Consider the following 15,024-nt stretch of genomic DNA (forward strand, 5'->3'; position numbering starts at 1 on the left):
TTTGACCTTGTTGGCCAGTCCGATCTCAAACTCCTGACCGCAAGTGATCCCCTTGCTTCAGCCTCCCAAAGTGCTGGCATTACAGGCATGAGCCACTGGGCCTGGCCAGATACATTTTTATTATTAAGTATGTATTTTAGGAAGGATTAATGTTGGTTTAGTTGAGTAGATTGGTATAATTAGTAGTAGTTTGAAATGATGCCTATGGTTTTCTAACATTTTGTCTTAGTGTTGATTAAAGACATAATAATGTGATATAATACGGTAATATTAAGAAATGAGAAAGTTGCCTTATAGGTGGGCAATGTAAGCTTTTTCTTAGAAGGATTAAAAGTAAATAGATGTAAGACTTGAAACAATTTTGTACTGTAGGAGTGATGTTGCCTCTGTTAAATAACTAGTTCCCAACCCTAGGTTGCCCGTCAGATCCACCTGGGGAGCCCAAATATTTACCTACTTTTTTAGAGTTCTTAGGGGCTGAAACTTATACTTGTGATTTTGTAGTAACATATTCTACAGAGGAGACTCCTGTACAGCCAAATTTGTGATATTCAAGAACTTACATTGTATGTTTTCTGCTTGGACTATATTGTTATTAAATATATACATGTTTTGGTCTACTGGTGAATGATCCTTGCAAGATGTTGACATTTTGGTATAAATCACGGTGCTTAATAACCTGTTTGTTTTTTATGTATAAAATTCTTTTTGTCCTCTGCAGAAATACGAACCTCACACTGAATGAACTCTAAAGGCCCCATACAATGACGTAGACATTGGTGGAAGCATTTAGTAAGTATTAGTCAATTTACATGTTTAATGTGTTTGAAAATTTTAAATACTACTTTGGAAATTTTGAAAAGTCAAGACAATTGTAAATAGGAGGATTTAGTGAAGCTCAACACAGTACAAGAAAATCAACATGGTTAGATATGTTTAAAGTTTATTAGTAAAATTTTGCTTATTAACTTACTCCAATCTATTGTTTTCTGCTTTCTTCACTTAGGCAAGTTAAAAGGGAAACAACCCACGTTTGATGAACATATTTCTAACACTGTTATAAACGCGGATGTTGATAAATTCCCTTTTGTTTTTGTAAATAAAGTTTTATTGCAACACAGCTATGCTCTCTGATTTAGATACTGTTTGCAGCTGCTTTCTCAGTATAGCAGCAGCAAGCAGGGGAGTTGTACTGAATGGCCACAAAGCCTAAAATACTTACTGTCTCATCTGTAGGGAAAGTTTACCCTAGGTTCTACAGCTGTTCCTTTTCTCAATGTTGCCTTAACCTGATTAGAACTCAGAAGCCCTTGGGTTCTCTTTGGTAATAGAACATGCTTTTTAATGATTTGCAATATTATAATTACTTCTAATAAGTTAATTAATTTTGAAGTTACTTAAACTTGAAAGCCCAACAAAAAGTTTTTTAGCGTGAATTGACCCTGAAGTTATGCTTTGATGTTAGAACACATGGTTACCACCTCTGGAATGGTTTTTCTCTTTTTTTTTTTTTTTTTTTTTTTGAGGCAGTCTTGCTCCTATTGCCCAGGCTGGAGTGCAATGGTGTGATCTCAGCTCACTGCAACCTCTACCTCCTGGTTTCAAGTGATTCTCCTGCCTCAGCCTCCCAAGTAGCTGGGATCATAGGCATGCATCACCAAGCATGGCTAATTTTGTATTTCTTATAGAGACGGGGTTTCTCCATGTTGGTCAGGGTGGTCTTGAACTCTCGACCTCAGGTGATCAGCCTGCCTTGGCCTCCCAAAGTGCTGGGATCATAGGCATGAGCCACTGCGCCCGGTTTGGAATAGGTTTTTTTTTTTTGGAATAGTTTTTCTAACTGAGAACCTGAAAAATAGTGGGAGAGTGTTGATGGGATGATTGTATAAATGAATCCTGGTGAATTCTCAACATTATTTTAAAATTTATTTATTTTTTTTGATACGGAGTTCCCACTCTGTCACCCAGGCTGGAGTGCAGTGGTGCGATTTCAGCTCACCGCAGCCTCCACCTCCCGGGCTCAAGCGCTTCTACTTCAGTCCCCCGTGTGGCTAGGATTACAGGCATACACCACCATGTCCTGCTAATTTTGTATTTTTAGTAGAGATGGGGTTGCACCATGTTTGCCAGGCTGGTCTTGCACTCCTGACCTCAGGTGATCCGCCCGCTTCTGCCTCCCAGAGTGCTAGGATTATAGGCATGAGGCACTGCGCCCAACATACTAGCTACTTCAGAAAAATAATTTTAAAAAAAATCACATTTGGGAATCTAGATTTTAGATGATAATTTTTATTTTAGCTTGCATTGTATAAATGGCTCCTAGGGCCTACAAAATAGATTTTATTTTTGTGGGAGGGGGTTAAAGTTTGTTTTTTGATATGGGATGATGAAAGAGATGAAGACTTTATGATATAGTACAATTATTGGCTGTGGTCATGTTAAAGAGATTAATTGCTTAGCATATAGCAGATGCTCAGTAAATAGTGTATAAATATGGCTTCTGTTAAACATTATTTAACAGCTAGTATTTTGGGTTTAATTTAAAAACAGTGACATTCACTATTAAAATAAGCTTTAATGAATTAACTTAAATTTTAGGCATGCCTGAAAGGCAAAGTTTTGACTAAGTAAAAATTAAAAGTGACAAGATGTTATTATTTCTGTGCAATTCTCAATCTCTTAGCTTGAATGTATAATCAAGTTTTAAGCCAGTGGGGACAGTATAGAATATTTGATTTGATTGTAAATCTTAAATAGGATGGCTTCCTTTCTTAGTTGTCATAATTGGCCTTCATTTTACAGTTTTTATGCCCATCTTAAGACCCAGAGTTGTTAATATATATTCTAATGAAGATTCAAGCTATCTTTTTGTAATAAGACAATATATGTGAATTTACTTCTCAGGGCTTTGTTTCTTTTTTTTCTTTCTGAGATGGAGTTTCACTCTTGTTGCCCAGGATGGAGTGCAATGGTGCAATCTTGCCTCACCTGTAACCTCCGCCTCCCGGGTTCAAGTGATTCTCTTGCCTCAGCCTCCGGAGTAGCTAGGATTACAGGCATGCGCCACCATGCCCTGCTAATTTTTGTATTTTTGGTAGATGGAGTTTAACCATATTGGCCCCGCTGGTCTCGAACTTACGACCTCAGGTGATCTGCCTGCCTTCGCCTACCAGAGTGCTGGGATTACAGGTGTGAGCTGTCTCAACGGGTGTCTTGGGCTTTCTTATATAAATATTTTCACTTTTAACGACAGTAGGCAAATAAAACTGAAATAAAGTCGTAAGCACCAAGAATGTTAATTACATGATGAGAAGGATGAATTTTTGCTCTAGGTAATTTTGCACCTTTTTGTCTCATTGGCTTTGAAATAAAGTTTTAAAATCTGTTACATTAATAATAGTGGCTTTAAGATAGCCATCCGTTAAGATAATTAAGAATGATTATTTCTTTTTCCTTACACTACTCTCTGCCCCTCACTCCCTTTTTTTTTTTTTTTTTTTTGGGCTACTAAAAATGGGAAAATTTGCTGAGAAGTAGAGAAAAGGAGATGGTTTATTTTAGGGGAGCCCTCCTAAACCCAATCCGGATGGTGAATCACTTACATTTGTATCCACCAACAATGTACTTCATGAGGTCTCAGTACAAATTTACTAAAGTAGAATTTGAAAAGAATACCTTAGTTGGGTGCGGAGGCATGTGTTTGTGGTCTCAGCTACTGGGAAAGCTGAGGTGAGAGGATCTCTGCCACCCAGGAGTTTGAAACCAGCTTGGAGAACATAGTGAGACTCCCATCTTAAAAAAAATTTAAAAATACAATGAAGAGAAGACCTCCATGTTGAACTTTATGTTCTTCTGAATGTATGATATGCAGGAATTTTAGGAGGTAGTAGTTACTCATTGAAGCTTTGTTGCCATTGAAGTTTTTACCTTTGCTGTGGAAATGGTACTCTTAGAACAAGCACATTATTTTAAAATGGGCGTATAAACTAGTGAATATCAAAGTGGAAAAATTTTCTTAACCATTTATATTAGGAGCTTGAAGCTTATATGTGAAATACAGAAAAGATCTAGGTTTATCTGACTATGGAATTCTAGATCAAAACATCATCTCTTTAGTGTCTGCAGTCATTCAAAAGTTACTGGAAAGGAATTTGTACAGTGTTTTAATACCTAAATCCTACCCAGTTTTCTGTAGGATTTGGATTTTATCTTAATGCAAGACCCCATGATCCTATATATTCTTCAGAGATACTCTTATTAATGATACATAAATGAACTTTGATTCAGCAAGATCAGTTTGTAGGTCTCAAAGTACTTCGGTTATTGTGGTATATCAGAGATAGCTGACTGAGATCTTTCTATATGTCAGTTAATGTAAGTCCTATAAAGTACTTAATTCTCTCCACAGCCACAGGAGGTAGGTACTATTTTTATGTAACAGATGAAGAACTGTGGATTTTGTTTTTAAGAAAATTTCCAGGCTCACAGAACTAAGCCTGATTTTAAAAATTTTTTTAGCCTAACTTTGCTTATTTGCAAATACAGTTGTTAGAAGAATTTGAGTTCTATGAAGATAAAGGGATTACTCCTAAATCTCTGATGCTTGACTGAGCACTTTTCTTTATTAACAAAATTCTCAGCTTTGGCTTTGGATTGGCTTTGCAGGAGTGCAGATTGATCATAGCTTTTTTAATGTCCTAAGAGTTAAGTTTTCTCTTGTAGCATTTTTTTCTTTACTTCTTTTTTTTACTATCTGTAAATATATGACCGACTGTGAGAGCTTGATAAATATGCTGTTAACTAATTTTTGCTGTTGCCATGTAAACCAATATAGTTTATTGAGTAATTTTGAAATGTTATGTTCATAATGTCATTATGGATTCTTTTGTTTTTTTTTTTTTTTTTTAAATAATGGTTTTAGAAGGAAATATGGATAAATTCTCTGTCCTGTGTCAGAAAAACATAAAATTTGAGTTTATTATTTAAAAGGCACCAAGTTGAATAAATTGCACCTATAGATATTGAAACATGACTATAATTTGTTATTAATGCATTCTTAGTATCATTGTTCATCATAATAGTATTTACATCACCAAGTTCATGTAGAACTTGAACATTGTAACAATAGAGATTGAGAAGAAACTGATTTATAATTAACTCTTTGACAGAGAATGATGTTTTTACTTTTATACTTCTCTGTAGATGTACATGTTCCCTAATTTTAAGGAAGGAACAAGTCAGTTATAAGATAGTTTACAGAGATCAAGAATGTATTGAGTAATTTAGTTTTCTTTTTAAAGCTGGGGAGAAATGAGCAAGATCAAGGAGAAATACCTTTCTTTTGATATTTATTACTGATGCTATGACACTCCCTTTAATCAGTGTTTTTTTTAATATGGGTGGCAGTATCTCAGTTAATCTAATACAATAGTAGATTTTTGTATTGTGTATACTAAACACTATATCCTAATTGTTGCCAACAAAATAAGAAAAGTACCTAATGAGCTAAAATGCCCTTCTATATTGATTTACCTCCAATTCAGTCACCCTTGACTGTATCTCCACAAATTCAGTTGGAGAGCTGGAGAAATTACAGAGAAGGCCAGGGTTTTAAATCTTGTTTTTTAAAGTTATGTTTGACCATGATGAATCTGGATCATTTATTTAATGGTAAAATCATCTGACTTCTCACTTCTCCCTTCAGTTCAAATTATTTAAGTAATGGATTTATTTTTCTATGGAGGGACATTTGGTATTTTGGTAATGAGAGTGTATTATTTTGGTTGCATATAATTTGAAAAATGATAGCATTTTATGGCACATATCAAGTAAGCCAGGCAGACAGCTTGCATTTTTGATCATTCCTTTTTTTTTTTTTTTTTCTTTTTTTGGTGGCTACATNTTTTTTCTTTTTTTGGTGGCTACATATTTTCTGTATTCTCAGATATGTAGGTAAAGATGGTGTCATCTATAGTGGCCATTTTTGTTATCTAAACAAACTTAACATCTGTTGGACTGAAAAACTATGCTATGATCGACTGCTTTGTGTGTTTTTTAAAAAATCCCTTAAGATTCTTTTCTATAATTAGTTTTCTTTGAAGAAGCTTGGAAAGTTTTCTGCATTGAGATTTAAAATCCACAGTGTTTCTGTAATTTAACTTTCCAGGAATTTTGAATTTTAATTTTTGTTTTTACTTTTTATGTACACAGTATAATGATGTTAGTGTTAAATATTAAAAATCTGACTCCTCACTGAGACTTTCTTATAGATACAAATGTATCTGTGGTAGTACAAGTACTTTGTTACTTCGGTGTGTAGTCTTACCATTGAGGAGTTGTGTATGTGTTTTGCATACAACTTTAATACACAGTTTCATAGTTGAAAGCTGTTACAAAATTAAAGTTTTGTGTATGGTAGGATATCTTCAAGGTGGGTGGATGTTTTCTGTTTAAAATATTAAGATTCCAATAGCATTTTTTTCTTTTAATTTTTTCATCAAGCACCCAATCAGCTTGAAGAGTTTCAAAGGACCCTACCACTGAGAAATCAAGATGGCAGTCTACTATGGGGAATTGAGGAAACTGGATTAAATCAAGAGTCCTGTGATAATATACAGCCAAGACAGGGTTCTTTTAATATGGATTCCATGCAGTGAATGAAGACATAGGTTTCTTACCCAACACAAATGGACAGTGGATTTGACTTTCTAAAGACTTTTTTGTGGACATTTTCACATTTGGAGAAGAAAGATGGCACACTAACACAGATAATAGTTTTTACACCTGAAATTTTTTGCAGTTTGATTTGTATGAGTATGAGCTCTTGTAATGTTAAGTTTTAATAAAGTTTATAACACTTTACAATTTCTCAGTTTGGGGTTTTTTTTTTAAGTGGAAGTTTCATTAAATGTTGTTATTTTAGTAACACTTTGACATTTACAGTTGCCCAGTGGTAAAGTGTACTGAATAAAGCTGGTAAATTGGAAATGGTGTAATAGAAAATATTTTACTTTGTTTATGAAGATGTATCGTTTTTTACAAAGTTGTGCTCTTAGATGGTCATTTGGTTTAAATACTGTTTGGTTTGTGCTTTCATGAAACACCTTTCAAAATAACTTAATGGGTGATAATAGAATCTGATTTTAATCTGCCACAAGATTTTAATGAACTTTTGAAACAAACTGCTTGTTGCCCCAAAATTCAGGATGAGTGATACACATATACTTCTGAACTATTTGTATTGATTGAAATGGTGTCTTAAGCTTTTTAATATTATAAATAAAACATCTTGCTATAGAATATTCATCTGAATGTTTAAACTCATGTCTCCTATTGTCTTACTATTAGAGGAAGAAGTGTTGGATTTATGGGTTAGGATCCTTGGAGTATTCACAGTTTTTTCAAGTTGAAATTATGTGTGTAATCCATTTTATATAACTTTGAAATAGTACTGTTAGCTTCTATAGTCTTTATTTTGTACAGTTGGGAATTTAGAATAAATGAATTGCACCATGTCATAGATTACTTAGGTTTGAATTTTAAATGCCAGGTTTTCATTTATTACTAATCAACTGATACAAGTTTCAGTAACTCCTGCAAAGGTGGTAGGCATTATTTTGATAGAGAAAATGAATTGTTGATTGTTTTCCCATTTTACATGAGAACAAGAAATAGTTTAAGTTGTTTTGTGTTAATATTGTGATTAATGTCAAATACTGCATCATACACATCTGTGGTTAGTACAGGTGCACCATTTGTTATTGACTGATTTGAGGTGGTTGATCTTTGTTAAATTCGAAAGTGGAATTTTGGATTTTGATCTTGGTACAGAATTTATCTCTATAGAAAGTATGGAATTGAAACAGTTTGGATTATGGATTTTATCTAGATTGGACATTGTTGTTTTTGTTTGGTGTAATTCAAAGTGGATTTCTTCAGGGAGGGAGGGACATGGTTCTGGCAGATTATGTTGAATAAGCAAAGTTGATTGGATTTTATTTGGGTGTGTGAAGATGCTTGTTTGCACGGAGTGGTTGGTGAGAATATTGCTTTTGGAATTAGTAGTAATTTTGTTTCTGCGGATCTCATGGTTTTATTTGGGAGAATTTGCTTTGTGACATTACTTTGATAATTTGCCATCAGCTATGTCCTATTATTGTTAACTTGCCACTGTTGAAATGGGTGTAAACTTAGAATTTGATTTGAAATGGAAGGGAAGTGTTGGGATATGTGTTTTCTGTTGGATTTGGAGGTGGAGTTTTTCGGGTTACTGATTTAAAGGTGATCGTGGTTGGCTCATATTCTTGAATTTAAAGAACTTTGTTTTGCCTTAATCAGTGTGGGAAGTAAATACATTCTGATTATGAAAAGTCTTTTTGGTGGGGGAGAGGAGTGTAATGCTTTCAAGATTATGCAATGGGTTAAAGAATTTTGTGAAAATACAAAGAAAAATGGATATTCTTGAATAAAATTTGGTTTCATTAACTTTTGCTCTGATGCAACCAAACACTAGGGAGGCGCTCTTGAGTTGTAAAAATTACCCCTTTCTTCCATTTGGGATGGAAAATTCCTCCTTCAATTTTGTCTTTAGATGATTTTTAGGCATCATAAAGAAGGACAATCTTGAATTTAGTTTATGAAATTAAGGTTTTACTTTTATTTAGAAACCATTTTACCCATTGGGGGGTTAATTTTTAAAAAGATTAGTACTTAAGCTGATCTTTAGATTCTCTAAGAATTATCCCTTTTTCAAAATGGCTTGATAAAACACCACTTCCTGTCCAGGGAGGAAGTTATTTTAGCTCAAGGACTGAAATATTTAGCAGATCTTTAGACAAAAGGAACAAATTACATTTCTCTCTGGCTTAAAAAGGGTGCTTGAGCCAGAGGGGGTTAAGAAGCCCTTCCCCCTCCCCCTATTGGGGTGGTCTGGAGGGGCTGGGAGGTGTGGGGGTGGGGGTCCTTAGGCTTCCTGGGATGGAGGATCTCTCTCTCTCTCTCTCTCTTTTTTTTTTTTTTTTGGTGGAGATGAAGGGGTGGGTCTATGGTACATCACCTGAGTTGTGGGGTAAATGTAGAGAGTGTCAATCAAAGGCAGAGCTCTCAGAGCTGGGAAGGAGGCTCTAGATGGCGGCTGTGCCTTAGAGAGAGCGCGCTCTGCTCCCTGCCTTTGCCTCACTTTACGCAACTTTCCCTAACTTTCGGGCAGCCTCAGGGGGCCCCCGCAGCCCCCTGGCTTTCCTAGTGACTTACTGGGGTCGATTCGAACCTTTTTTTGGGAGAAAAGCAGCTTTTAGGAGCTTTCTTTTCGTGCCTTGTTGGAAAGAAGCAGCCGTACTGAGAGCCCAGGTCGTTGTTTTTTCCAGCTTAGAAGCCATGGCGCACCTCCATTTTTGTGCGCTCTCCTAATGAGGTTTTTTTTCTTTCGGACCCGTTTTAGTATTAATTATTGCTTTAATTTTTTGACCAGTTCACATATTTGAGGGTTATTTTATTTATTTTTTGTTTTTTTAACGGACGATTTTGTCTTTATTTTTAATTATTTGGGATCTGATATTTTTCTACTAGTAGGACTCTTGCTTTGGACATACTACATGGATCAGGTAAGTTCACGATCATTGGTGATAATTTTAAAGATTTATTTGTAAAAGTTTGCTTTGTTTTCTGTAAATATGAGAAATTCTTGGATGACGCAATAAGATACAGAGATTGTTATTTGTATCTGGTGTGCTACTTTGAGAAACTTTCCTTATTGATAGTGATGCTTCCACTGTTCGGTTTATCATGTTGTTTTTCTTTTAAGGAAAAAATAGAAATATTTTGTTTTTTAGTGCTTACCGTTGTTGTATTATAACAATATCGTTAACATCGTCAGGACTTTGTTCCTGATAATAAAAAGCATCAATAGAAGCCGGGACCTTACCTTTCTTTCAACTTTTGACAGTAAATACCTGGGCACAGGACTTCAAAGCAAACACAGATTCCCCCTCCCCCTTAATATTTAAGAATTAAAAGATGATGAGAAATAAGGACAAAAGCCAAGAGGAGGACAGTTCGCTACACAGCAATGCTTCGAGGTATGAGCTATCAACTTTCTTCCTTTTTGTCTCTTTTTCGGGGGGAAACCTTAGCTTACAATTGTTTACCTTGACAGACACGGATTGGTGTCTCTTTTATTGTAAGTGTTTTTCTAATTTGGATTCGTTTTTTTAAAGCATGACCTTGAGATTGCTAATATGCCACACCCTAATTTTTTGGTAGCAATTTATGAAAGTTGAGTTGTGACTTAAGGCCTCTTACAGCAGTCAAAAGGTAAGGTACCTTTATGCAAAGGGGCCTTTCCTGTAATGTACAGTTTTTCTGTCAGTAAATTTCAGTTTTTAGGGTTTTGTACTGCAGAAAAATGACCTTGTCGGTTTAGCCATTGCTGCATTGCACCATTTTACATACAAGGCAAATTTTTTCTTTGAAGAATCTAGGATATCTAAACTTGTAACTGAGGGCCATAGAGAAGCCTTGTAGTAGTAAATTATAGTAAATAGACATTTCAGAAAGTTATATGAATGAAAAAATGTACATTTAAAAACAAAATCACAAAAAGGACCCTTTGACTGATGCCTCTCAGTTTATATTTTTATGTGACTCTATATTTGTTTTGATACACTTGACATTTTAGGAAATTTTGATATGATTTATTAAAACCTTTACTTTTGATGGTTAGAGTTCCTGCATTTATGAAATCAAATCTGTAATAACAAATTCTGGAATACTCTTAATATACTTACAATTGTGTTTGTTATTGTGATATTAACAATTGTATATTTACATTTAAATTATTTTAAGGTTGCATTTGTATGCTTTAGAGACTGATTTCTTGTTGGTAGATGCATTTTATCCTCACATTTTAGATGTAGCTGCTTTAAATTTATTGATGTATTTCGACAGAGTCGTCTGGAATGCTTTATCTTCTGAAGCTTATAGATGTACTGTTTGTGCAAATCATGATTTGTTTCACATTCCTTGGAGTACCTTAGTGATGAAGTAATAAAGCCTCTAAGATGTTTTTTGTTGTATGACCTCTGTATATTAATTTATATTAATTTTAAAAAGTACCTATGAATGCATTTTTTGATGTATGTTCTTAAGGCATTTTCATATTACAAATTTTAAGTCATGCAGTTTAACAAGGATGTGATTCCTCCCCAATTTTATTTTTACTTTTCTGATTTTTATAAATAATACACTTTATTGTTCGGCTAGTGAATTTGAAAATTTTGAACACGACATATTGCTAATATGCTGAATTCTATTTATTTTGACTAAAAACATATTGAGCCTTACTTTAGAAAATAAGTTACCACAGTTTTTTGCAAAATGAGTTGTTACTCAGTTGTTTGTAGTGCTGTCTTAATTGAATTGCCCATATAATTACTAGATTAAACTGATGACAGAAAACTTTACTCATCCTAAATTGATTTTCTGGAAAGTAATGCCAATTTGAAGAAGTGAGAACCTCCAGATATATTTGGCAAATTATTAAAGATTCAGCACTAAAATTGTTGCTCCCTTGAGTGTATCATTTGCATAGGTCTCACATGGGTTTTGGCTTTCTTATGCAGGGTTTGTGGTTAACATCATTGATCAGACTATGCTTTCTAATTTAAAAAAATTGAGCAGTGTTGCTATTCTTTGAGTACTTTTACTCTCACCTGGAAAACTACTTGGAAGTTGTCAGGCGTTTGTCTACTGGTAGGGGAAGTTACAGCTGAACGTGAAGCATATACTGTACTTTTAAATTCATATGCAAGTATACTTTGAATCATATACGTGATCGATATCCAAAAATATTTAAGACACTCTTTGAAGATAGTTACTTTGAAATTAGTTACCCTAAATTTCATACCTTAATACATGTACATAATTATGACATCACTTCCTTTTAAAATTGTGCAGCTAAAGAATGTTACTGGTGTTTTAATGTGGTAGATTAATGTTACTTCTAGTGAGTTGAGAATAGAGTACTGTCCCTGTAATTAGTACTTGGTTCCTTATGCCATCAGTGTTTTTATTGCACAAAGTATGGTGTTTAGGGAATACTACGAAAATCACCTTTGCAGCCTGAGCCACAGAAGAGGAAATCAGTTTGCAGGTCAAGTAAACTTTGGTCTGAGAATTACTTTAGGATCTGGAAGGAATAAGTGCAAGTTTAGGTAAATCTGGTAACATCCTGTTTTTGGAAGTAGTGCAGTGGTTAATAGTGGTTATGTAAGTTTGTATTCCTTTAATTTGAAGTTAATGCCTAAGTCTAATGTTACACTTTATCACTTTTTTGAAGATTAAAAATTTATTTTAAAAATGTGATTATAAAAACATTCGATATTTGTACAATTTCTAAGTATTTCAAACAAAGTTTTAGTGATGGACATACAAGTATACTACACTTTTTATCTGAATAATTTGCAGCTTGGGGGTAACTTCAGTAACATATGAAAACGGGACTGTGTGCACACAGAGTTCAGTGTGTTCTCTAGGGCACCACGTTTGCACTTTATCTTAATAATTGAGCGAGTTTATTAAATTCATCTCCAAATCGTCTCCCTTTGAGCCAGATTTATTTTTATAACCTGAGGTGTGGGTAAATCCTACAATTTTCATTGGCGCTTTAGTAGGTATTCTAAAAGGCTGGGGATGATTGGAAATGGCATAATGCAGTTACTTGTGTAGTACAACAGGCAGTTTAACTGGCAGCCATTTTACGACGCTGATAATATATTAAAAAACGGGATTTTGGAGAAGTCTGAATCTAAACTAACTGAAACCTGAAATACCAAAACCTATTTCCTTCCCCTTCTCTCCCCTTCTGGGGAGCTCTGGTGCCGAAATAAAAGGCAGCTTGATAGTTAGCGCACGCAGCAGCTCTGTGAGCCCCTGGCATCTTGGTGCAGGTCCAGCTCAGTCACAAAATGGCTGTTCCTTTGTGCCGCAGCGCTGACAGACATACTGCATTGCACTGTGTACTCGCCAAACAGCAGGAAGTTGCCGTGCCGAGTTCAAAGGCCGGCCGGCGCCGGCGCCGAGTGCTGATTGGCTGTGCGCGCGCCTGGTAACAGCAGGGTCAACGGCGGCGCCTTCGGGCAGGCCCCGCCCCGTGACGTCAGACGGCTGCCCGAGCGCAGTGACGTCCGGACGCGTGCGCTCGTCGCGCCTTTTCTCCTCCTCCTGCCCAGGGAGCCGCGCGCCGAGGGGAAAAGGAAGGGAACTCTAGTTGGGACTTTCCGGTGGGCGGCTTCTTTTCCTGGACGCGTTTGCTCCTGATAGTCCAGTCCGCACCCTGTAGCATGTGTACTTTTGTCCATTGCCAGGAATGGTTTATCTTCTTTTAGAAGCGGCTACTTTTGGAGAAAAAGTATAGGCACTGTTTGGAAATCTTAAAATGGAAAATTTGCCTCGTTTTACATTTTTCGTTTTCCCTTTTAATGTCTTAGCGTCCTTCCTCCCCGTCCCCGTGCAGTGTGAGGAGATTAGTGCTTTTCATTTTGTTACTATTGACCAAAACGTTTGAGTGTCAGAGGCGGATACTTTGATTTTAGTGAAAACCTCTTGACGGTGTTAACAGCTGTTTAATACATGGCTCACAAACAAAGGGAAGATTATTCCAACTTGGCCCCGTGTATTCTTACTTGGTACCGTACATTATCTCAGTTGGCATTTGATGGAGAAAAAACTCAGGTCAGTATGTGCTAAGTGCTTTATATCTTAGATTCACAGTGGGATAGTTTAGTAGAAAATAAAAAATTTCACTTTTAATAACACTAAAAAGTGGCAGAATACAGCGTTAGGCAACCATTACTATGTAAGTACATGTCAAAAAACTAGTGAAGTGTTAATAGCTCTTGATAATGCAAGGTGACTACTGGCAGCTTGGGTGATTGTGGGGTCGAAGGCTAAATCTTGACAAATACCTTCCCTAGGCGTCCATTTCGGGAATTCTGTTTGAGTCCTGGGAAACCGGTTGGGTTTATGCTCACCGGTTTGCCTTGTTTGGAAACCTTTGCAAGGATTTCTGGTTAAAACTTATTGTCAGCGACGATGTCTTAATAATTCAGTTACACATACCGAATTTAAACAAGCATGAAAGGCTGTTAGTGGATTTATCTGCTATTGACAAAGTATTTTTCCTACCTTACTAGAGTTTTTTTTTTAGCAGTTGAAAGGAGTAGGCTGTCCTGTAGTTAGCCATAGTTCAGAGTTATTAGTTGAGTAAAATATGTTATTTCAAAGGAGATGTTGACCTCTTCATTGCAGCTGATACTTGCTTGGGCATATATCAAGTTTTGGAATACAGTGTGTGAAAGTTAAAATTCACTATATGGTAATGGGTTTTGTAGGTTCTCATAATCTAGGTTCTTTGGGAAGAATTATTTGGATAGTTGATGAAAACTAGCTGAAATTGGATTTTCCGTTAGAGGGGTTCATCAAAGAATTTGTAACTGATTTTAAAATAATACGCTCAAATGTATATTGGTTATAAAATACTAAACACTTTTTAAGTACTTGTAGAACTTGATGGACATTTAACTGTTGTTTCCAACTTAGAGTATACCTGCCACAGAAACACAGGTAGTAATCTCAACTCCCTTTCTGTGTAGACCGAATTCTAATTAGTTGTGTTAATCTTTTAATATTTGCTCAATGCCCTTCAATTGCTAAAACTGGTGTCAAAGTGTTCACATTGGAGTTACTTATTTTTAGAAGGAGATGAACTAGTCTATACTATTGAAGATATTTTAGCTTAAATATCATTACTCTATGAGTTACAGTGTATACCATGATATAACATTTTAATAACTTCGTAATCTTCTTGGAGCCCATTAAGTTTTTTAAAGAACCACTGTTCTTAGTTATGTTTGTTGAGCCTTCTCTTTTTTTTTCCTCTGATGTGGACAATGGCATCAAGTGGCAAGAAAAGAGTGTAGCGATCCCTCCCCTCTCTCCCCACTCCCCCCTCGCCTCTCCCCCCTCTTC

The 15,024-nt window shown here is 35.6% G+C and overlaps 1 protein-coding gene across 8 annotated transcripts in view; it reads left to right on the forward strand.

Moving 5' to 3' along the window:
* The window catches only part of CHD2 (chromodomain helicase DNA binding protein 2), a 160,391-nt gene that overhangs the window by 21,027 nt on the left and 124,340 nt on the right, over positions 1-15,024 (forward strand). For 7 of the 8 annotated variants that reach the window (XM_017518069.2, XM_017518042.2, XM_017518086.2 and 4 more), the window contains 3 exons: positions 722-792; positions 6,502-9,602; positions 9,944-10,076. In XM_017518069.2, coding sequence (XP_017373558.1) covers positions 10,015-10,076 — 62 coding nt within the window. In that variant the 5' untranslated portion in view covers positions 722-792; positions 6,502-9,602; positions 9,944-10,014. Of the gene's footprint in view, positions 1-721; positions 793-6,501; positions 9,603-9,943; positions 10,077-12,892; positions 13,729-15,024 lie in introns of those variants that run through there. The other variant, XM_017518077.2, reaches the window with a different exon arrangement.

The sequence above is a fragment of the Cebus imitator genome, unplaced genomic scaffold (assembly GCF_001604975.1).
Source record: "Cebus imitator isolate Cc_AM_T3 unplaced genomic scaffold, Cebus_imitator-1.0 Scaffold19, whole genome shotgun sequence".
Classification (NCBI taxonomy): Eukaryota; Metazoa; Chordata; class Mammalia; order Primates; family Cebidae; genus Cebus; species Cebus imitator.